This window comes from Cornus florida, unplaced genomic scaffold, assembly GCF_030987335.1.
Source record: "Cornus florida cultivar Cherokee Brave unplaced genomic scaffold, ASM3098733v1 CherokeeBrave_3.0.0_Hap2_Chr02, whole genome shotgun sequence".
In the NCBI taxonomy this organism is placed as follows: Eukaryota; Viridiplantae; Streptophyta; class Magnoliopsida; order Cornales; family Cornaceae; genus Cornus; species Cornus florida.
In genome coordinates, this window is record NW_026775572.1 from 27,249,967 (window position 1) to 27,276,532 (window position 26,566).

Genomic DNA, 26,566 nt, shown 5'->3' on the forward strand with positions numbered 1-26,566 from the left:
CCGAGTAAATTTCACTTTATGATCTGTATCACATTATGTAAACTTTATGATCTGTTTCATATTTATTTAATTTCGTAATAGGCAAAAACATCAATGCTGAACAATAAAAATTATAACAAACAAGACTAGTAGTGCTTGAGGTTCCAGTCATCATAAAGGGTTTAATTTATGGAGCCTTACCTCTGCCATGGGGGAGGCCAAGGTTATTTCATGTTCCAAACTTGATTCATGACCCTATATCGTGGCACAATAGCACAACTTTACCATTATATCAAATCCCGCCGAAGTGTACAACGAGGGGAAAAAATTTGCTTCTGCCGTGAGAAATGAAATGAGGGGAATGAATATTCAATTATCTCATAGTGGGGTTTTTTCAATACGAAAAATAAGCAAACAAATCAAATGAGGAGAGGACGCACTTTCTCCTATCTTTGAAAACTTTTGGGCGGGTAGCCCATTGAGGTACGGCCAAAAATCTTCTCTTATTTCCTGTTCAGTGCAGTGAGATTTGGGTTTCTCTTTTTTGCTTTCTCAACCTTTTTTCTTGGCAATCAAACACCGTACAAGGGAAGGAAAAATTCTTAAAAAGAGAACTACTCAAAACGTCTATCCAAAAAAAATTCAGCACAGTGATAATACATTACACTCTCATTTTGTTGTTTGGCAGCAAGCCATATTACATCCCTTTACAACAGGGTCCCTATAAATATGCACATTATAGGTTTACACTGTCCATGTGAAATCACAAAAATGAAAGAAAAGAAAAAAAAACACACGCACACCCTCGTTGACATTCAAACTCAAATTTCGCGTCTCCCAAATCGTCCCGGGACTTCATTTGCAAATCTTTACTTAGAAAGTGAGAGATAATAAAATAAAATAAAAACATGTGGGAAGGGAATTTTACAGACGTTGGCACAGAACCAGATTCTTGTTGCGAAAGCAAGTGGAGGATTATAAAACACCAAATAACTGCTAGGCGTGCAGAGCCATGAACAAATTCTGCTTTCGAGCATGCTCTGGAACAAGCCGGTGGATAACATCAGGTGGGATGCCCGTAAGCTCTGTCAAAAAGAACAAAAGAGAGCAGCAATATGCATGAGAAAATAGGTGTAAAAATGAATGACAGTGAGTGCGTGCAAGAGCTGAAGAAATGAACTTTTTAATTGTGGGACAATTAGAACAAGCTGGTACTGTTCAACATAAATTACCATCCAATGTGGCTTATATTCAGATACATATCTAGATTTTTTTTTTCCCCTGACAAACGAAGTGTTTTATCCATCTAGATCTCATGGTTCTGTCGACGCTTATTATACTGTCTGATGCAAGTGGATGCAGAAAGAAGAATTTAATACCCATAACTTTTAAAATACACTATAAAGATAGTCCTTAGGTATTTGCTATGAGAATAATCCTTTTCTATATTATGGTTGAGACTTTTCGCTCCTTTCTTAACCTAAAGATTCATTTATCCATGAAAGAAAAAAGGAAATAGATAAATATAAATAGCCATATTAAAGAGGACAATGATGCAATTTCAATATCTAGAGAATATTTTAGCTGTTCTGCTCCAGGTAAGTTTCCTCATTCAGGCTCAAAAAGGACAAGAAAAAAGAAGCCAATAGCCTTGCAAAAGTAGAATATCAAACTTAAATAAGGCTTATACAATGAATTTCTCTAGACTCTACATGTTCCAGAGAGGCATAAAAAAGGGTAAAATTGGACATCTCACTGCTGAAATACTTCCTTGAGCATTACCAGTTTTTAACTGTTTGGGAGATCACTGCATGCCTGTGGTTGCATACTTGTCTTCGAGGGTCAAGCTAAAAGATTTCAATAGACGGCTACCAAGAGACTTTGGTGGTTTCAAACCACCTTTGAGGATTACAAATTGCATAGTTGTAGTCAAAGATAAATAAATAAAAATAAAAAGCTCTTATGGGGGCACTGCACCTCTTCTTTTTTTTTTTTTTTGGTAAGTAAGAATTTTATAAAAAAATGCTCAAAGGGGAGCGAAACCCATGGAAACAAGAAGAAAAGGCCACAAAAAGCCTCAAGCCTTCAAAGAGGCCAAAAAAATAACAATCTCCTCAACAGAACGATAATCTCTCCCTGAGACCCAACAAAAGAGAGTAGAAATAATAGAGAACTTGAGCATAGAAATGGGTTTCTCCTTGCCATCAAAGTATCTCCGATTCCTCTTCAATGCGAGGTTTGCAAAATTTTCTCACTTGGAAGACCATTGCACCCCCTGGTTGAAGACTTGCCAGAAAGGAGCAAGTGTGGAGAAGTGTGAAATCTATTTTAAGAAACAAATGGGAGATTGTCATGGTACCAAACCAGTAAACCACCTTCACCAATTATGAAGTTGGTCTGTCAAAAGATATTGATGATAACCTTTTTAATTTTCTCTTTCATTTTTTGGGGGAAAGGGGTCAAGTGATGATAAAGCTTCTACTGGCATAAAATAGCAAGCAGACTCTGCAGAACTTTACAGCGGGGAGAGAAATATCTTCCCTGGCTGGCTCCAGTGCCTCTAAGTCACACCCATTTTCATGCGGACATCATTATATAGAAAACTCTACAGATAACTTGTTTAAGAAAAATATTAGAGTTTCAAAGAAACATTTCTTTTGTGGAGCTGAAGTTGATTCAATAGAGCAGGTTGTCAACTGCCAAGGTTTGGGAGTGGAACTTGATATTCAACTTTTTGTATAAACAAGTATGCTGGATAACAAAACTGAATACAAATACTTTCTTATTCTCCACTTTATGCTATCCTCTTATCATTAATAAAATTAACATGCATAAGATATTATTCAATAAAAACCGATCCATGTAGAAGATAGTTTTCAAATTAAGATCAAACATAAAGATGTGCAATACACATTATTATTGTGCCCGACTATTTCCTAAATTGATTTTCAGGTTAATGAAATATAAAGGCATAACCATTAATTTATTGCCTTGAAACCATAATCACTCTATCATCATACTTCAAAGAAAATGACGAGCATTGTGACAATAAATGTGCCTTTTTGTTTCAGGTATTGAGCAAAACTTACCTTGGGGCTTGAAATTAAAGAGTGGGGGAAGAGGGCGGCCGTTAGGAAGGCGGGTATTTGGGTCCCTCAATTCGTCAAAGAAAGGGTGAATGCAAGCTTCCAACTGCAGAACAACCACGTGAGAAATGATAATTGATACTTCATCACTGGAGTTTTAACAGCTTAAGTATGAAAGTTGAACGTACAGCAGTGCATCGCAAATTGGGGGAGTACTGGAAAAACCTGCAGACAAGGTCCACTGCTTCGGGAGGTAAACGTTTCTGGAAAACCTGGAAGATGAGAATTAAGTTCACAGTGAATCTTGCATGCAAAGGGACACGTCGTAGGAAGGTGAAATCTCACCCAATTGTAGTCAGGAAGAAGTTACACATCCACATACAATCAAAATGGAATCATGACAGGAGTCAGTATTCAAATGGATGAGGTGAAGGTGGATAGAAAACTATTATAAAACCGAGGAGGCCTTTAAAAAATAAATTAAAACAATATGGCGAGAGCAACTTTATTTCTTTTAAGAAAGCCCTTAAAGTTCAAAGAAGGAAGAAAAAGTTAACTTTTTTTCTGGGTGGGGTAAAACAGGGGCCTTGCTCACTTCACAACCCAGTCACACACCAAGCAAACCTCTCCACTCAAAACTGAACAACAAAACCCACAAACTTATTACAAGGAAAAAAATTCTGCTTCTGGTCAATTACATGTTTGATTAAACCACACAGGATAAAATATTCCTTCTTGAAATCATTACAAGGAACCAATAATGATCCATATCACCAAACTTGAGTGAAGTCCATATAGCACAAATGAATAATGTCAAAGTGTGGGCACTAGCATGCTTTGAACAAGAACCAGGAGCCCGGAAGAACACCACACATCACTGACCCAAAGCACCATATTCCGAGGCAACTCAACTCAAAAAAGCTTTAAATTGTAACTAGTTGGGATGAATAACACTTGTTTTAAAAATAAAAAATAAAAAAATTCAGTTCTACCAAGAATTGCAGTTAAAATAAAGTTGAGTTAGCTTAAAAGCCATATTCTCAGCTAATTCTAGGTCGTAAAATTTTTTTCAAACGGCCCGAGCCTGGGCCCTTCGTGGGAATTTTTTTTCTTTCTTTCTTTTCCTACTAAAACCTTTAACTTGAACCCAGTAACTCTTCCTCCAGGTTTATTCTGTAAAAGGGACGCTAAACATGAAATAGTTGAGGTTTACCATGCTGCTAGACACCATACTTTGCTGCAAACATTTTAACTGGAGGGGTTTCAGGTTCCAACTCATAATCCCAGCAACAAGGTTACAAAATGACTTCGGGTTCATCATATTCCAACACATCTAAGTATTTTTGAGTCTCCATGATGGCTCACCTTGTTCATCACTTGGTTGAGTGCAACTTCAAATTTGCAACAAGGGCACATAATGCCATCACTTGGACCATAACAACACATGAATATGAATAGTAAATTTTAAATAATCAAACCTCAAATGCCGGACTTTAGCTCTATCTCAACAGCAGATGTTATATGTAATACTGAAACTTTTGGAGCCTTTCAAGTAAAAATAAATTATGTGAATAACATAGCATATAAGTGAAGATGAGGAAAAAGAATTTTACCTTGTGCCATGGATGAGGTTTTATCTGTGGAAACTTAAATTCTGTATAGTTTGGATTCATGCATTTTATCTCCTCCCTCGTAGGTGTACCCAAAACCTGTATAACAATTTAAAATGCAAAGAACCAATATTTTTAAAATATGGGGATAGTTTGGGTATTTGCTTCAAAAAATTAAATAAATGACAGTAGTATTTGTTAGAAATGTTTCATGCTCATCGGGCGCTACATTAATTTTTTCTGTATTTACAATGCTAAAATCTCCTTTTTCTTATTCCTTCTTCTTCTGCCTGGTATTTGTTGTTGTTTTTCAAGAAAACAGCAAGATTAAATCTCAGCTGAGATTACAACCTTCATAGTCACCAAACAAAACCCAGCAGTAATTTCTGTTGCCAAAAAGTTCCAAAGCAGAAAAACAAGTTTCAGAAATCTATTTCATTTCCAGAGTGACTGAAATATGATCTGAAGCAGAAGTCTAATACATGGTACACCAAGATTTAATGCATTGGTTTTGAATTTCCTTAAACTTCATCTCTCAACTACTTCCAGTTCTAGGAATGGACAATATTTAACCTTTTGTTCAAGCCATGCCTCAAATATCAATGAAATTTATTAAGACAGATGGCTCAAAAATATCACCTTGATTATCTCAATTAATTGATCGACTCCACTCTCTCCAGGAAACAAAGGCTGTAAATAAGTTGGTTATATAAGTAATGAGAAATAATGAGATTATAAATAAAACTCTTGAGAAGCTAAGATACGCATTCACGCACAAGTATATCAGACATAAAATACCTGTCCAAGAAGTAATTCAGCCATCACACAACCTGTAGACCATATATCTATAGCAGTTGTATATTCAGTGGCACCAAATATGAGTTCCGGAGCACGATAATATCTTGAACAGATGTAGGAAACATTAGGTTCTCCTTTCACCTGACGGGTTGGTAAAGGAACCAAAATTAAGCAATTAAATAAACAAACAAGACACTGCCATGAAAAACCAATATCCCATGAAAGAATTACCAAAACTTTTGCACTTCCAAAATCGCAAAGTTTCAGCTGATGCGTGTGCGGGTTAACCTGATTGCAAGAACTTAGCAATTTAGTCTTTCATAATACGCTAATGTCATAGATACAAGATATCACCATGGACCTGGAGATACTAATCTATCTAGTGGGACAAATCTAACATCCTAGATGGGCACCACAATATATGTCTCTCTCACTTACTTTTGATTTATTTGATTCTATTAAATATTACGCACCATAATACAATAACTACCAAAAATGTTTCTTTTTCTTTTTTTGGTATCATATCCTTTACAGAATATTTCCTACAATTTTGGAATCTTTTGCGCCAATAATAGTTTATCTAATCAGTTTAAATAAGTCCCTTTAGGTATTCTTTATTCTGAAAGGGCAGCCAAAAATAACATGAGGTTATTAAAAATGATTTAAAAAATTTAAAAATAGTAGGTGAATTGGCATGAAATAGAAAAGCTTGAAGAGAGAGAATTCATGTGGCCGACCCCATGCACATGGGATTAAGGCAAGGATGATGATGATGATGAGGTATTCTTTATTCTCTCCTTCCAGAAAACAAGCAAAGGTAAAATGCTAACTGCCTTAACAAATATGAATAGATGAATTTAGGTGAGACGGGTCTTGATTTGGTAAAATCCTAGACCTCAGCCTAAAATATAAATATAACATATTCTCATCCAAACCCCAGTTTTCTATTACATCATGAACAGTGTTCAAGATCTAATTGCACTGGTTCGCTATTTGACCCCATAGTTGAGTTAGTGTTGTGTGTAAGCAAAAAAATATGCACATGCTCCCCCAACAAAAAAAGAAGGAAAAAAAAAATTAGCTACAGATGGTTGTCGTGTTATTTACTTCCATTACATTACAATTCAATGTAGATGAGTATACTTCTCAATATCCCACTAATAATGCAAAATTATCACATGTTGTCTATAAATTTCTAGTGAGAAATGGACACTTGGCAGTGACTAGTAAGTTTATGACTTAGAAGGTTTTCCTGTACTAATGCAACTGGAAAAATCAGATAACATGCATATTTGCAGATCATAAACAGTTAAAAAACGAGTTGCAAATCCCAAATCCTCAATTCTCAAAGAAGAAGAATCTTACAAGTAAATTCTGAGGCTTGATGTCACGGTGACAAATACCAATACAGTTGTGAATATAAGCAAGCGCCCTGCATATCTGCACCCAAAATAAGAAAAGAATCCGTGATAATGAGAAATCAATTAAAAATGATTAACCCATACACTAGTAAATAAGCTTGCACCACCACAAAACATTTCATATTGACATTTAAATTCCATTAAAAACAAGTTAAAGATAAGCTATTATATGTATTGCAGAACAGTTCATATTGAAATCTCAATTTCATTGGAAAACGTCTAACTTTGCACATGCATAACTATTATATATATTTCTTATTAATATTTTTTGAAAGATATGCATAATCAAGCCTGAAAGGCAGCACAAGGAGATGTCTGAACTTTCTCCTCAGCGGCTAGATTATTACATGGGGAATACAACAGCTTTTGCAGGAGTAAACATACAATAACACTTGATACCACATTAGCATTCTAATGCAAATATTATTATGAAGAAAACATTATATTCACTGTTTCTCCAACACTCTTGATAAGTGAACTTATGTATGTCATATAGGTTCTATCTACCGCTGTTATAATCGCACAGGTAGGTGCATCAAGTCAAATTCTAGCTGAGAATGTACTACCAACTTAGAGAAAAGGCATTAAATCCAGTAAGGATTAGCTGATCGAATTGGCATGTGATCTCTAGACAATCACATCCTTTAAACAGAAAAGATAATGTTTGAACATCTTCAAATTTGACAAGCCTCGCCAAACTGCAAAGCCTGGTTGTAAAAATGACGTTACGACTTTAGGAAGCTCTGTCAGAACTCAGGCCCCAAGGTTACCACAAAGTCCGAATCTCATATAAATGACGTGATAAAGTGTTGCACCTTATCACAAAATCAGTCATTAATTATACAATTAAAAACAATGCTGCATACAATGGGAACAATGAACAAATTTCTTATAAGAGTAGCACTTCACAACAAAAGTTTAGTGAAACAGTACGTTCATAATAAGTATACTCTCAAAAGGAGACATTAGAAGTGACACTAGACCGAAGTCCAGCAAGAGTATAAACCATTAAAGAACAAGTTAAGTACACGCGTGTGATACCCCCTAATTTTGGAACACGGATTGATCAAGTCCGCGCACAAAATCAAGGGATATCAAAACAATTTAAGTATTTAACAAGCACAGAATACAAAGATGAATAATAAAGAATAAATAAACCGCTGAAGAAAACTAATAAATAAATATTACTTAATGATTCTCCAACAATTACAATTCGGAAATCCCATAACTCAAGGACCCCTTAAAACATTATCCAATAATCCAATACTATTTAAAAGTACACAAGATGAATAGACGAATGACAGTCTCCCAGCTGCGGATCCTCAACCTCGAGACTGGAACCTCTAATAACCTGAAAAATAAATCGTGGGTTAAACCCTACGAGCAAGTTCACTCTACCAGGCCTCTGAAAACCAATAAGCAGATCATCTCTGATCAAAACCAAACCTAATAAAGTTTTAACTTTAATAAAGCACGATATACATGTCTATATATAATTATATATACTATACTAATCACATCCATTAATAGGTTTATTAAATTTCCATACCTATTAAATAATTATTAAAATAATATTCATACCTAGACCAATCTACCATTTCATTTTATAAAAACTCCTTTGACCTTAATCCCATCCTAGTCAGTTGTTTAATCATTTAAACAACAAATTATAATAAAAGAAATACTCTATTTAATCCCAACCCGATAATGATTTTAATTGTTTAAATCACATATCAAAAATCCAAGTTTTGACAAATCATCCACGTCTTCCCCAATATTATTTTATTAATGTAAAATAATACACTAACCAGTAAGTACTAAACTATTCTCATTTAAGAATATCTAACCCTAATCCAATCCATGCATACAACAACCATAGATGATATTTTAATCATCTAACACATAACAACGTAATTATGCTTTGGCAAATCAACCATGCCATTGTAAATATTTTTATTTATATATTGGCAATTCAACCATGCCTCCATAGGTATATTTATTTATACATTGGCAATTCAACCATGCCTCCGTGTATGTATATTTATACATTGGCAATTCAACCATGCCTCCACAGGTATATTTATTCATACATTTAATTAGCAATTCATCCATGCTTTCCATATATGTATTCTATTCATACAAATATTTAGGTAATATATTTAATCATTTGACAATTCATCCATGCCCACACTTTAACCATGAATTAACTTTAAAATTAACAATACGCTAAATCATACATAGCCATCACATGCATATTATACGCATATCATTAATTTAACAACCAGCCTATTAAGATATGCCAAATAAGAATGATAATATTAATCATCTTAAATGATTTTTATATATATATACCTACACATATGTTATTTAATGTATATATGTGTTTAACACCTTCTTTAATAATCCTTGATTATTTAAAATCAATATACATACATACATACATATATACATATATATATATATATATTCATCCTTCCATACAACTCATAGACAAATTAAACTATATATACACATATATAAATAATTTTATATATATATATATATATACACTTCCTTCCATAACAAATTATTAATTTATTATATTTACGCAAATTAGTGCAACTAAATATGTCAGAAATAGTTTCCTTTAAATACTCCATATTGGTTTAAATAGTTTTCCGACACTTTCTCACTAAAACATAAATATCTCCTAGTAGGATGGGAATCTGATAATGAAATTGGTACCATTGGAAAGAAGACGAAAAATCCTTGAATTTGAGCTCAAGAATGACCCGATTTCGATTTAAAATGACTAAGTTATGACCGTTTTAATTTCTAGTGTCGAATTAGGCCAACATAGTTTCCCACGCGCGCCCACGTGCTTACTATGCACTTGCACGCACTGGATTCAAGCCTCCTTGTGTGCTGGTATTGGCTAAGCTCTTTCAGCTACCGTGGGCTCACCACACTGAATCCATCACTTCCTTTATGCCGCATCCAATGGTCATAAATGAGTGCGCAAATGAACACGCTCACACTAGATTATTTTCTATTAACTATAATAGATCTAAGGTCCAGATCAGCGAGTGCACCATCTTCTCATGGTCTGCAATACACCAAATAATCCCATAGTTGACCAGACCACTTCTATGGTCCAGATACACATGCGCACCAAAGTTTTATGTGCCGCGATGCACCATATCAATTCACATAAGTTTAATTAATCAAATGGCCCTAATTGGCGTATACACCCTATTATCCTACACCGCACCGCACTGGATCAATTCTTTATTGTGCCGCCGCACCACATGCGCCAGTTAACTAGTATATATATATATAATTATTTTCCTAACAAATAATAGGAAAATAAATCCTAATAAATTCCTAAAAATATCAGAAAAATTCCAGAAAATTACAGAACAATTCTAGAGAATAAAGAAACCATAATTAACTCTCTTGGGTCACAAATCCACCTATAGATTGATTTTAGAATATACATAACACCTATATATATCAATTAAAATTCAATAATCTAAAAATCAAATATAATAGTTTATACTTTTTAATTATTCCGATCTAACCATAATTTTTAAACAAATAAATTAAATTAAAGCCTTGATACTCAAGGTGAAATCCTTATGAGTTCTAAGAGGAAAGTTAGAGAAAACTCGCCTGAAGGTTTCGAAACGAAACCGACGCTTTAAGCTTTAATTATCTCTTCCAATTCCGACGTCCTCCTTTTCAGATCCGACCTCCTCCTTGTCAGCCCTTCTTCTTCCTCTCTCTCTGTCTGTTTTATTTTTCTAATGTGTAAAACCTTTAACCCTAAAGCCTTATGTGTATTTTTATACACCTTAAATTCCAAATCCTATTCCAACTAGTATTATGAATTAAAATAATAATCTTTAAATAATTTATATCTATAAACATATATATATATATAAATATATATTCCTTCCATAATTAACTCATTAGTTAATTAAATCATATATACTTATAAATATCAATAAATATATATCTATATATATATCTTTCCATGACAATTATTAATTAATTATATTTATATATAATTATATATATATATATATATATATATATATATAATTGATACAAAAGTGATCATTTAAATAATTAAATAACCACCGGCCTTCATTAAGTAATCCAATAAGGTTTCATAGAAACCCAAGACCACATCTTTTGGTCCAACTTTCCTTAAACCCAATCCAATTAATTTAAATAAATAAGATAATTAATTAAATACTAAAATTAAAATAACTAATTACATGAAGCACATAAACAAACAAGAATTTACAACTAAGTCACACAATACCAATAAAATCAACACACCAATAATTCAATCAATAATCAACCACACAAACAATCAATCATCATACATAATCACGAAATATAACTTAATTAAAATAAGATAATTAATCTAGCACTCAATAAAATAAAATAAATCATTGAAAAATAAAATAAAATAATTAATCCTAATTAATAAATCCTTTAAAAATATCGGGATATTACATTCTTCCCCCCTAACAAAAGGAATTCCGTCCTCGGAATTCACGAATCCCTGAAATGAAAACTTTCATTATTTAATTTCAAATTTCATTATTCCTTTTATCCGTGTGGAAATTAACCCATCCACACATAATCATAATTAGCAGGCACATCTCGTAATTAGTTAATTCCATATTTATATAATTGATAAATATAAATACACATTAGAGACTCTCACTGGAATAAAGCAGTCTCAACCGGATAGTGGGTATCTCATGTAAAACGCACACAAAGGTGGTTACGAGTCCTCCTTCTACCAGAGCCCACACATCCTTAAACCCAGCTACCCATCTCAATAGGCAATATACGCCTCCATCCTAACCACTGATCCTGAGACTCAAGCTTATATCATGGCCCATATATGTGTGTGTGTGTGTGTGTGTGTGTGTGTGTGTGTGTATATATATATATATATAATCCATTATATCCACATAAAAGTAAACTATCCAACCATATTATTTCAATGGCATACCATCCAACTATTCCGTTGACCTGACACGAATAAGTAGGACTTAACGCTATGGTTAATCCGTTCCCTTATAAATATACAGGTAGGACTTAACTTCTTTGGTTAATCCGTCCCTGAAATGCCACCGTCCCATACCGGTGCATTAAACCATATAATTCATAAATAAATAGGTAGGACTTAACTATTCCGTTAATCCGTCCCTAAAATACCTCCATATTATTTTATTGGTGCATAAATCCATAAAACCCATACTTCAAAATTAAGGGAAGACTCAACGATTTACCAATACCTTCTAAATCGATGTCTTACCATTTTCATGATAAGACTCAATGATTTACCATTAGGACACACTAACGGACCGAATATAGAATACAATGAATCCTAAACTTAAGCTCTAAGTAAAAGAGTACACAACGCGGAAGTCACACAACGAAAGACACCCTAGGGACACTTGAACCTGGAGTGCTCTGATACCAACTGTGATACCCCCTAATTTTGGAACACGGATTGATCAAGTCCGCGCACAAAATCAAGGGATATCAAAACAATTTAAGTATTTAACAAGCACAGAATACAAAGATGAATAATAAAGAATAAATAAACCGCTGAAGAAAACTAATAAATAAATATTACTTAATGATTCTCCAACAATTACAATTCGGAAATCCCATAACTCAAGGACCCCTTAAAACATTATCCAATAATCCAATACTATTTAAAAGTACACAAGATGAATAGACGAATGACAGTCTCCCAACTGCGGATCCTCAACCTCGAGACTGGAACCTCTAATAACCTGAAAAATAAATCGTGGGTTAAACCCTACGAGCAAGTTCACTCTACCAGGCCTCTGAAAACCAATAAGCAGATCATCTCTGATCAAAACCAAACCTAATAAAGTTTTAACTTTAATAAAGCACGATATACATGTCTATATATAATTATATATACTATACTAATCACATCCATTAATAGGTTTATTAAATTTCCATACCTATTAAATAATTATTAAAATAATATTCATACCTAGACCAATCTACCATTTCATTTTATAAAAACTCCTTTGACCTTAATCCCATCCTAGTCAGTTGTTTAATCATTTAAACAACAAATTATAATAAAAGAAATACTCTATTTAATCCCAACCCAATAATGATTTTAATTGTTTAAATCACATATCAAAAATCCAAGTTTTGACAAATCATCCACGTCTTCCCCAATATTATTTTATTAATGTAAAATAATACACTAACCAGTAAGTACTAAACTATTCTCATTTAAGAATATCTAACCCTAATCCAATCCATGCATACAACAACCATAGATGATATTTTAATCATCTAACACATAACAACGTAATTATGCTTTGGCAAATCAACCATGCCATTGTAAATATTTTTATTTATATATTGGCAATTCAACCATGCCTCCATAGGTATATTTATTTATACATTGGCAATTCAACCATGCCTCCGTGTATGTATATTTATACATTGGCAATTCAACCATGCCTCCACAGGTATATTTATTCATACATTTAATTAGCAATTCATCCATGCTTTCCATATATGTATTCTATTCATACAAATATTTAGGTAATATATTTAATCATTTGACAATTCATCCATGCCCACACTTTAACCATGAATTAACTTTAAAATTAACAATACGCTAAATCATACATAGCCATCACATGCATATTATACGCATATCATTAATTTAACAACCAGCCTATTAAGATATGCCAAATAAGAATGATAATATTAATCATCTTAAATGATTTTTATATATATATACCTACACATATGTTATTTAATGTATATATGTGTTTAACACCTTCTTTAATAATCCTTGATTATTTAAAATCAATATACATACATACATACATATATACATATATATATATATATATTCATCCTTCCATACAACTCATAGACAAATTAAACTATATATACACATATATAAATAATTTTATATATATATATATATATACACTTCCTTCCATAACAAATTATTAATTTATTATATTTACGCAAATTAGTGCAACTAAATATGTCAGAAATAGTTTCCTTTAAATACTCCATATTGGTTTAAATAGTTTTCCGACACTTTCTCACTAAAACATAAATATCTCCTAGTAGGATGGGAATCTGATAATGAAATTGGTACCATTGGAAAGAAGACGAAAAATCCTTGAATTTGAGCTCAAGAATGACCCGATTTCGATTTAAAATGACTAAGTTATGACCGTTTTAATTTCTAGTGTCGAATTAGGCCAACATAGTTTCCCACGCGCGCCCACGTGCTTACTATGCACTTGCACGCACTGGATTCAAGCCTCCTTGTGTGCTGGTATTGGCTAAGCTCTTTCAGCTACCGTGGGCTCACCACACTGAATCCATCACTTCCTTTATGCCGCATCCAATGGTCATAAATGAGTGCGCAAATGAACACGCTCACACTAGATTATTTTCTATTAACTATAATAGATCTAAGGTCCAGATCAGCGAGTGCACCATCTTCTCATGGTCTGCAATACACCAAATAATCCCATAGTTGACCAGACCACTTCTATGGTCCAGATACACATGCGCACCAAAGTTTTATGCGCCGCGATGCACCATATCAATTCACATAAGTTTAATTAATCAAATGGCCCTAATTGGCGTATACACCCTATTATCCTACACCGCACCGCACTGGATCAATTCTTTATTGTGCCGCCGCTCCACATGCGCCAGTTACCTAGTATATATATATATATATATATAATTATTTAATAGGAAAATAAATCCTAATAAATTCCTAAAAATATCAGAAAAATTCCAGAAAATTACAGAACAATTCTAGAGAATAAAGAAACCATAATTAACTCTCTTGGGTCACAAATCCACCTATAGATTGATTTTAGAATATACATAACACCTATATATATCAATTAAAATCCAATAATCTAAAAATCAAATATAATAGTTTATACTTTTTAATTATTCCGATCTAACCATAATTTTTAAACAAATAAATTAAATTAAAGCCTTGATACTCAAGGTGAAATCCTTATGAGTTCTAAGAGGAAAGTTAGAGAAAACTCGCCTGAAGGTTTCGAAACGAAACCGACGCTTTAAGCTTTAATTATCTCTTCCAATTCCGACGTCCTCCTTTTCAGATCCGACCTCCTCCTTGTCAGCCCTTCTTCTTCCTCTCTCTCTGTCTGTTTTATTTTTCTAATGTGTAAAACCTTTAACCCTAAAGCCTTATGTGTATTTTTATACACCTTAAATTCCAAATCCTATTCCAACTAGTATTATGAATTAAAATAATAATCTTTAAATAATTTATATCTATAAACATATATATATATATATAAATATATATTCCTTCCATAATTAACTCATTAGTTAATTAAATCATATATACTTATAAATATCAATAAATATATATCTATATATATATCTTTCCATGACAATTATTAATTAATTATATTTATATATAATTATATATATATATATATATATATAAATATAATTGATACAAAAGTGATCATTTAAATAATTAAATAACCACCGGCCTTCATTAAGTAATCCAATAAGGTTTCATAGAAACCCAAGACCACATCTTTTGGTCCAACTTTCCTTAAACCCAATCCAATTAATTTAAATAAATAAGATAATTAATTAAATACTAAAATTAAAATAACTAATTACATGAAGCACATAAACAAACAAGAATTTACAACTAAGTCACACAATACCAATAAAATCAACACACCAATAATTCAATCAATAATCAACCACACAAACAATCAATCATCATACATAATCACGAAATATAACTTAATTAAAATAAGATAATTAATCTAGCACTCAATAAAATAAAATAAATCATTGAAAAATAAAATAAAATAATTAATCCTAATTAATAAATCCTTTAAAAATATCGGGATATTACAACGCGCGCGTGTGGGAGTGTGTGTGTGAGAAAGAGACGCTGCCCCTGTTTTACTGTTCTTTTACCCCTCTGCATGATTTCATCATTGAGATGTCATCTGAAAAACTTAACAACCTTAGGCAAAGGGTCTATTAAAATAGTGAACTTGGGGACCATTAAAAACACCGAGGAAGCATCCGATTTTATGCAAAGATACTTGATCACATAGCCTTGGGAAAACAGAAAGGTCTAGGTGTTCCACTAAGGTGATAAATTGAACATTTTTTTTTTTCCTCAGCAAGACAGATGCCAAACCTCAGACCCTGTTCAAAGGGGTAAAGTTCAAATAGACTCCAAACCCAAACAGGCTTGCAAGAATTGGTTAAATTGAACATATTACTTGAAAGCATTAAATCCATGAAAATAGTACATGTGCACCCACTCACATGCGATGGTGATTTGTGCAGACACAACATATATGAACCAGCTGGTAAACAGGAATGTAGCCAGAAATTATGTTCCCGGGGGGGGGGGGGGGGGGGGGGGGGGGGGATAAAGCATTTTTTTAAAAGTTGAGGGGTGGGGCACATGCCCCCCCCCCCCCCCGGGCCTTAGTTGGCTCCATCCATGCTGGTAAACTTATAGACAATCAGTCTACAAACATTTATGAGTTCTGAAGATTTAACGACCTAAAGACAAACAATCACATCTATCAAAGATTTAAAAAAAAAAACTTCCAACATGCCTGATACGTATAGAGTTTGACATATATTAAGGGCATTCGCTGGTTGATCCTGCTGTAGTTCCTTGCAACCCGATTAACAGTCTCAGGAACAAATTCAAGTACAAGATTGAGATACACCTCTTCCTTGTCAGTTGTTGAAAAGAAACAATGCTTCAGGGCAACAGTGTTAGGATGGTCCATCATTTGCATAATCTGTAATTCCCTATTCTTGTAGCGCTTGTCTTGGAGAACCTTCTTAATAGCAACAATCTCCCCAGTCTCTCTGCACTTTGCCTGCATCAAGGAAGTTTAATCATATCAATATTTCAATACAATGCTGAAGTATAACAAATAATTCAATGTATCAAATATCATAGCTCTGCCTACTTGGAAAACGACACCAAAAGAACCAGTTCCAACCACATGTTCCGCTTTGTAACTGATGGCCTGTCAACCAGACAAAACACATGTTGCAGAAATTGTGAGAAGAACACCATGAAAATTAAATAATAACATCATTGCGTAAAAGCTTATGTTATCTTTGAATTAATTTTCTTCCAACCTGCTTAGATTTACCATTACGACCACCAATAGTTGTTCTTATTACATGTCCTGCTTCAGCACCAACACCATCAATTATATCTGGTTCACTATCCTGCAGTACATTGTTTTAAAACGAAAAACAACTTTTTTGAGTAAGTAAAAAGCAAGCGTCACTATAAAGTAGAGGAGAAAATTGAAAAAGTTCCACAGCCCAAATTTGTACAAATCAACTAGACATTTTTCAATTAGGTGTCTTCCAAGTGCCAAATGAGCAAAATGCTCCAGAACCAGTTTACAAAGGATTGCTCTTTACAAGCGGGGATCGGAACTCGTCCATAGGATAATTGCGATGATTGAGTGAGAAGCACAGGAAGCACAAACCACCAGACATATATAAATAGACAAATAAATATTAAAATAAAAAACCCACTCTGTCATCGTCATGGTCAACCTTGTCCCTCAAACTCATCTCAAGCATTTCTTTTCCTAACCAGTCAACTGAACTAGATGAGCCCTTGAAGCCATTTACAGCTCTGGAACTGCCCGCTCCGCCATGTCCTAGGCTGGCAGAAGCCATATATGTGCCCGATGAGTATTACGGATGCTAATATTTGATATCCTTTACATATTTCTCTGTGTTTCGGCACTCCATCCCATACAAGCACCTGTCTTTCTAATACAACAAAATGAATCCTCAAGTCAGAAAAGAAAACACACACACACACATAAAGAGAATAGCGCATTCAGGCAAGATAAATGGCAAATATGATTTTTTTGGTACGGAACATTCCTTTAAAATTATATAGTTTTTGGGTTAAATCGAGTCCTCATTTATATTATTTCTAATAATTGTGCTGCTGGGTCTTTTTGTTAATTTTAAAGGGTCGAGGGTATTTTGACAATTTTATATGTACTGGATTTAGGCTGTAGTAGTGGTCCGTAAGTTACTTAATAAAGCTACTAAATTTCCACTTTGGAATCAAAATCCTAGTGAGTGGAAAAACCCAAGCAGCATATAACTATCCATGCAATCTTTCTATCCAAGTGAACTGAAATCTCAAGTTTAAGAGAAGATTTTAAAGTTCTATTTGATGTATGATGTAACCTTACCTTATGAGATGATTCTAGAAGAGAGTCCTAGATTATCTTTCTTCTTCTTCTTCTTATACGTCTCTATAATTAATTGTAAGGTTAGTGTTCACAGCACCACAGCAGCCCAAAATTCATCCCAAAAACCTAGCATAGCAAGCCAATCAACTATAAACCCTTTGGTCTTAATTTAAGATCTAAAATCCTACAGTAGTTGCTATCCGGAAATTTAACAACTTATCTCAAAAATTCCAGCAATCAATCACTTTTAAAACCAAGCTGAATCCTATCTCCTTCCTACAAACTCTACACCATATCTTCACTTAATAAACCTATATATCACTTTCGCATTATCTTTACCCATCATAAATATATGTGGGCAGTATAAATCCAACTTCCCTAAAGTGTTCAACAATAGACTTTCTATCTTTTCTTTCACATGATGATTAAATATAAAGAATTCTCCCTCCATCCCATAATAAGTATCCCTTGTGAACTTCAACTTTTTAAGAGGACATGCAATGAATGCATTGTTCCCCTTTGAAATTCCAAAACTAATCCGACAAAATTTACAGATTCACATTAAAAATTTTGGGACTTAGTGTACTTGCCCATAAAATTAGATCATGTGCTAGTTACATATTTCATTCATAGTGGCAAACGTCTGTGTGCATTATCAGACTTGTTGTTTGACACCACAACTCAGTACTTAATTCTGAGTAGATTCAGCACAACAAATATTTGATTTACTGCGTTTTATAACGCAATAAGAATACGGGGGGGATGCCACTTAAAAAGTAAAATTTTAAGTGATGGGGATTTCATTTATCACTTAACACTTAAAATTTTAAAGAAGTCTAATTCTCAATTTATAATTATTAGTTAAAATTTCAACAAATTCACCCCTTAAAAAAAATTAAAAAATCAGTCCTTAAAATTTTCCATTTTACAAACACCGCCTTAATTTAGATAATAGCATTATGAGGGTAAAACAATTATGGTTTTGATGTTAGCATACTTACAAGAGTGCAACAGGCGCTGCATCACTACCCAGCATTGGGACTCGCAGTCATTCCGATGCAAAAGTAATTTCGTCTCATGATCAATGAGTATTTATGTGAAGGAGGAAAATTTGACAAAAGAGAGGGACACCAACACCAAAAAGCTAATGAATTTGTTCTTTTTTCTTTTTTTTCATTCATAATTGTTACGATAAACGCAACAAACCAAGCAACAATTACGAAACACGGAAGAAAAATAAAAACACCACACAGAGAACACAAAGATTTATACGTGGTTCGGCAAAGCCTACGTCCATGGTAGAGATCCGGTGAAAGTCTTCACTGTGTGTAAAATCGGAGATTACAAGTTTCAGCTCCACACTCTCAATTCTGTACGAATTTCAGTGTCTCTCTCACACCCACTCCAAACCTAAACCCCTTTGTATATTTAGCTACAAAAGAGTACTAATTAGGGTCCACGACCCATGAGCAAAAAGGGGTCAAAATTACAAAGCTCAACAAACGGGTCGTTGCGACCCGGCACCAAATTTGGGCCACAACATCACAATAACAAATGGAAAATCTTTACGATGCAACCATACAGAGAAAAGAGGAGATTTACTGAAGAAAATTTTCAACTTTCAACTACTTCCTATTGTAGATTTCAATTTTCAATTACTTCCTATTGTAGATTTCTTTTGGCTAACATATTCCTTTCTGCTCTATTTTTCTCACATGTTAGAATTCCAAAGTCACAAGGATTATATATGTAAATCAATGGAGGATCTTAGTGATTTTGTTAATAGCTTGAGATTGTAGAGTATATGGTTGGGTGTTGTCTATAAGATTGTTTAGAACAGCCCACAAAAGAGCTTCACAAAAGTTCAAGGTTCACAAAGGATTCACAACCATCTTCATCCGTGACGCTCGGCACGCCAAAAAGAGGTGGCTACTTGTATTTCTTCATTGACTGGGGCTTGGCCTTTTGTATATCCTTGGTCGCACCCCTCTTGAGCGGTTTTAATGTAATTTACGTATAAAAATAAAGAATTATATGATTCCTTGATAACCTATTATTCAGTCATGGTGAAACCAATTGCATCATATCAAATGGCAAGCTAATTGTAAAACCTTTTGCTTCATAGCGTTCTATTTTTCTAGGTGAAGATGTCTATACATAGTTAAGTTCAACTTCTCAAACCTAAAACCATTACCGGTGTTGTTCCCTCATTAATCGAGGGTGTTAATAAGGGCAGACGGGACTACAATCGTAACCATTGGCATTGCACGAAGTGGTCAAGCTTAGTTCAAGCTTTTACCATTCTACCAAGCAATGATCACTACATCAGGTTTACAAAATTGATCTGTATAAATACTAGTCATGCTACCCACTAATTATCTACATTCGACTTCCTATGGAAAGTCTTTTTTCTAACTCAATATAAGAAATTAATAGTCATTACGCAATTCAAAGCTTTTCAACATGCATTAATTCCTATTGCAATGAGGTCAACAAGTCTGCAGCGATTTGCAATTATTAAATGAGTCTATAAAGTTTTATATGGGATACAAAGCCCATCCTATTCTTCATATCACTTAAATGAGCCTATCTGTTTTAGTCATTACTTGATCAAAACAAGGAAATCATCCTATTCTTAATATCACTTAAATGAGCCTATTTGTTTTAGTCATTACTTAATTAAACCAGGAAATTATCAATTAGAAAGCAATGAAGTCAAACAGGTTTTATATCCTTTGATCAAGTTCTTTAAATTACTCTGAACCCAAGAAAATAGAGTACCTAACCGTCTATTTGACTTCAATCAATGATAGCACTTCGATTTTATTGATATAAAATTGCAAATTTTATGTTTCTATGTATACCAATACTGAAGAATCCAACTTCCATCGTACAGCCAAAGCACCAAAGGCGCCATATCATATAGCCAAACAATCAAAAAAGATGAGATTTAAATTTCTAATCAAGAATTTTTCATTATTTAAGCTCAAGTCGTGTTTTCCTCTCCTGGAAAACAAAATATGATAATTTACATATAAAATTAACTTTTCTTTTTTCCTTTCCTCAGAATTCTCAGCAGCCAAACAGATGGTAATTGTAGTATTCTTGATATTTCATCATTTAACACACACACACAGAGAGCAAATGTTACGAGAAAAACCTGAATCAGAATAGGACCAGTGCTAAAATTTACCCATACATACATAAATGCACATACACAGTTGATGCTAAAGCTTACCATATATATAATATATATATACACACATACTATGTATGTAAACAAGTGATCAGATCTAGAGAACAATTACTCCAAATTTCAATCCAAATCATCGCAAAATTCGAATAGGAAACCCTTAACCTACACCGATTCCAATTTACAGACCAATCAACAGCGATCCTCAAGAATTAAAACAATTCAATTGCGAATACATCCAAATATAATATATATATAGAGAGAGAGAGAGATACATGTACATACAGTCCTCACGCACCTGGATTAACTTCGCAGCGAACTTGAAGCAGCGTTCACGCATTTTGGTGAGCCTTCAAATTGAAAGTCAAATCAATTTCACAGTCTTATCCTATTGATTGATAATACATTTGTGTGTATATATATATATACAAGTACGTGTATATGTATATGGAGATGAGGTGGTGAAGAGATGGATCAGACTCTGTTGATCTGATCAGTTTTAGTTCTCTCTCACTACTGTGCGATGTGCGAGTGTGTGTGAGTATTGTTAATTGAGTCCTCTCTTTTCAATGCTTCCTAGTTACTACTGATGGTCTTCTCTGACAATGTTCTTTCACCCCTATTAATAACAGTGTGCATCTCTCAAAACACTCCATAATTCGCCTATGACTCGTAGGCTCTGTTTGTTTCTGACTTAAAATATTTTTTTTTAAAAATATTTTTTTTTAGATAAAATATTTTTTATTTATTTTTTAAATTAATTCTACCTACACCCCCTAACATTTGCTTATATTCCACTTACATTTTCTTTCCGTTTTATAATTTCACCTACACCCCCGGTCATTGACGGCCGTTCACTTTACTAACGGAAATGTATGATTTTACGATATTACCGTGAATTATATATTAATATTTATAATAAAATATATTTGAAACTGAAAAGTTAGAACTACCCTTTAATTATCCGGTACCAAATACTCTACTTTTGTCTCCATTTGTTCCATTTATGTTGAACACATATGCCGCCAACCAAAATGGTTGGCATGGGTCATTAAAGCTCGTTGCTAATGGAGCTTTCAGTTCAGTTGGGTCATCACAGAAGCTTCCAATTCGGTTTTCCTTTGATCGTCTGAAAATCACCGAAAATCAGTCGCCTAAGGTCCTGTGCACTCGTCGGCGTCAATAGATGTTGAAGTTCTAAGTACCGCCCTCCGCGTCATCGATCAACACCTAACACAACTCAATACCCAAACAACCAAACAAACCCAACCTCACAGTCCTTCATCACAATAACTATAGCCATCGATTTTACCGGAATATGTTATTTGCCATTGGCGTCGCTATTGGTTGGGTGGGGATGGTGGTGCTAATTACTGGGATGGAGATGGACCGGATGGTGTTGCCGATTGCGGGATGGGGATGGATGGTAGTGCTATAGTGGTGGTTACTTGTGGTTAAAAGAGAGTGTTTATCTTTTCTCTTCATTTTATTTCAACTGTCTACTGTGGGGGTTGGGGATGGTGGTTCCGATTACGGCATTTTGATCAACTCCGATGGCGATGCTTTCGGTTTGGCTCGCCTTTGTATTACCCATCGCCGGGGAAGCAGAGACAATCAGGGCTTGAAAGTGCTATTGGAGACTCCGGATTAAAGTGCGAAACGGAGGATCGGTGATTGGTTTGCGATTTTAGGGAGATCAGTAGTGTTTGTGGGCTTCAAAACAGAGGACGATTCATGAAAAGACAACCAAAATGACGTCATATCGATGGTAGTGATGATGGTGTTGCCGCCACTCCGCTGCCGTCTGTGATGATGGTGATGCGGCGACCGTTGCTGCCGTCGCTTCCTCTCCTCTACATCCTTATATATTTTGTTTGAAAGATACCCATTAGAATTTTCATCAGATTGGGATGGATTGTACGGTGGTGGAGACCGTCATCACTGAGATTTGCAAAGGTTTGTCAATATGAGGGCACGTTTGAAGAAGGTGTTATGGGTTCGGTGATATGATGACACAGTTATCCTTTTGAGTTTATAAGTTAATGGTAATTTTGTAAATTTGCATTGGTCAATGAGGTTTAAAATGTCATTTCAAGTATAATAAGCGCAAAATTGACCTTGTACCGATTTATTCATGCTGACACCGTCAGTTGCTTAACGGCACGGGGTATTTGTTACATAGACCAAAACCTCAAGGGAGGTAGATGGAATTATGAAACGTATAGGGGGTGTAAGTGGAATATAGGCAAACGTCCGGGGGTGTAGGTGGAATTAACCCTTTTATTTTATTATTTTTGTAATTCCAAAGGCGAAACTTAAGAGTTTTATGAGATGTGAACATGCTGCAAACGTAAAATGACGTTTTGATCATCAATGACTTCTTTTGAAGAATTATATTCCAATTGGAATGCCAAGGCCATTCTTTGTACCACCTCGACCTCCCATTGTTTAAGCAAATCATGGGGCTTATGTAGAGCCAGAGTGTGTTTTAATGAATAAAAATTGAATCTTTGAATAAAATTACCTCCATCAAGATTCATACAGAAACAAAATGAGGGGCTGAAACTTGTAATCTCTGATTTTACACATATTGAAGACTTTCCCGAGAATTTTTTTTTTTTTTTTCCCCCGATATACCCAAGCAATAACAAGAAGAGTGTTTTAATGACCAAAGATTGAATCTTTGAATGAAAATACCTCAATCAAGGTACCTGTCATGTCGCGCGGTATTACTCCCCGGTCCCACGAAGTGGTGATACCTGAAACGACCAATGTAGTCTCGCAATGACTCTCTTTTGATTGAAAAAAAAAAAAAAAAAATGGAAGAAGGAAGTCGTTATGGAATAAATTATTTCTTTTGAGCAATTTTTCTAAGTAAGGTGGCTTTCACTCTAAAGAGCCAAGAGTTACTCTTTTGACATTTCCAAAGCCGAGCAGAAAACCTTGTTACGACTTCTCCTTCCTCTAAATGATAAGGTTCAGTGGACTTCTCGCGACGTCGTCGACAGCGAACCGCCCACGTCGCCGCGATCCGAACACTTCACCGGACCTTGTAAACTCCAAAGCTCACGTAAATTCTTTGGTGGCGGCATCTTTTGAATAGCCTCAACTTTATTAGGATCAATCTCAATACCACGATGACACATTCAAGTTTCACCTAGCTAGGGTTGTATAGAATCAATCTCGAGTTATTAGGTGCCTTTATTGCACCTAATTCGTTTATTTATTAGGTATTATTTTTTTAACGATGGTGGAGTTATCAAGGGCTCTATAATTCACCATCGGACACGTGAATGGCCCAAATAATGAAGATATAACTCAAGTTATTTAGGTTCGATTTATTAACTAGAAAGAGGGAAATATTCAAATTTTATCTTGAGAACTAAAGGAGTGAGAGGCACAACATGAACTATCCATGAATTGGTAGTGATTACTTGTTGTAGTGTATGAGTATGTTTTCGTCGATGAAGATCTAAGGAGGAAGCCAGTTACAGAAAAAGCCTTGAGGATGAACTTCTACATCAATGCATTTTCTTGGCTACAATGAATTAATAATTGGCCCGATCCATGGACCCAATTCAATTAATTCATAAATTAATTTCTACTCCACTAAAAGAAATTAACAAGGCAACAATAGTTCGGTCGACCGAAGTGGACCCCTATACCGATCGACCGAAATGGCCATTTCGGTCGGCCGGTTGTGAACTAAAAATGTCCTAAGGCTGGTTCCATTTTACTATGTTGGGACTGATGGATGCCCAAAAGAAGAATAAAACAATTTCATTTAACTCCTATCTTTTTTTTTTTTTTTTCCTTCTTATTTTCTAACGTTTGGTTGCCGTAAAATATTTACGAAGAAAAAATATATTAAAATTTAACACGCTTCTTCTTCATCATCATCATCATCATCCCTTTTTATTATTTTTTTATTTTTTATTTTTTTTTGGGCAAAGTAAGTAGGTACTAAGGCTAAAGAACAACAATGATATCCAAAACATGCATCGCCGAAGTATCTATTCCGGTCGGCCAAAATGGTGGCAGTGGTTCATGTTATTACGTAGTTATATTACAGAAAATAATTTTGCAGTTGATGCCAATGACATACTCTTCAACATATGTGAATTTGAGAGTATTCGAAGATGTGGTGATAATTCTATATTCTTGTGGATTACTGGGTTGTGAGAGGATTTTTAGCGCTTGAGATTCTACGTTCTCTTAGCGCAACATATCCATGACCCTACGTAATCTGGACTCTCTTTTAGATTTTTGAATGAAGAAGTTGAATCCTTGGGAGCAAGAGTTAGGCAAGCGCCAGACCCCGATGAGTAGGAGGGAGCGACGGTCGTTGCAAAACCCTGGGCACGAGCCGGGGCAAAGCGGCCGTCGGAGGTTGAGGTCGAGTCCATCGGAGCATGTAAAATAACTTGCCAAAAATTGATGGATAAGTTATTTTTATTAAATTTTAATATTTTTGTTTTCGTAAATATTTTACGACAATCAAGCATTAGAAAATAAAAATATTTTACATCTAATTTAAAAAAAATATTCATAACCTACCACCAATTTCATAATCCACCACCAAGAGACCCTCCTAAGAACGGACCCAAATAAATATATGAGTAAAGCCAGCTTATATATATGTGTGTGTGTGTGTGTGTGTGTGTGTGTGTGGCGTGCAAGTTTTTTTATAAATTCAAGGGGGGTAAAATTTAAATTTTATAGGTATATAAATCAAAAAAACAAAATTAGTAAGTACAAAATGCAAAAAAAAAAAGAAAAATTAAATTTAACTGCCGTCTCCCATTCCACCTGTACTAGAAAATTACCGAAAAGCCCTGGAACATATATATATATATATACCCACATGTTACACCTCCTACTTTACTAACAAACTTAAGAAATGTATTGGTAGGGACCATAGGGTACACCAATATATATACTATTCACATATATATACTATTCATATATATATATATATATATATATATATATGAATAGTATATATATATGAATAGTATATATATGTGGGAGGAATTTAGGTGTGTCTTGGACCACCAAATGTTGGTGTACCCTACCAATACATTTCTCAAGTTTATTAGTAAAGTAGGAGGTATAACATGTGGGTGGTGGATCATGTTTGTTCATTGTCTAATGATAGAATTGG

General features: G+C 34.2%; 1 protein-coding gene across 4 annotated transcripts; it reads right to left on the bottom strand.

Moving 5' to 3' along the window:
- Nucleotides 1-607: 607 nt before the first annotated feature.
- On the bottom strand, nt 608-22,029 carry LOC132294426 (shaggy-related protein kinase kappa). 4 transcript variants are annotated; one of them, XM_059792277.1, is made up of 13 exons: nt 21,701-22,029; nt 17,530-17,768; nt 17,119-17,211; nt 16,944-17,003; nt 16,578-16,850; nt 6,839-6,913; nt 5,705-5,761; nt 5,474-5,614; nt 5,315-5,365; nt 4,679-4,774; nt 3,254-3,337; nt 3,069-3,171; nt 608-1,064 (listed from the first exon to the last, which is right to left on the bottom strand). In XM_059792277.1, exons 2-13 carry the CDS (start codon nt 17,674-17,676, stop codon nt 976-978), a joined length of 1,269 nt encoding a protein of 422 aa, XP_059648260.1. In that variant the 5' UTR covers nt 17,677-17,768; nt 21,701-22,029; the 3' UTR covers nt 608-975. The 4 variants fall into 4 exon arrangements, with proteins under 4 accessions (XP_059648260.1, XP_059648258.1, XP_059648259.1 ...); XM_059792275.1 differs by having other exon boundaries at nt 17,530-17,772; XM_059792276.1 differs by having other exon boundaries at nt 17,530-17,772; nt 21,688-22,029.
- Nucleotides 22,030-26,566: the final 4,537 nt, after the last annotated feature.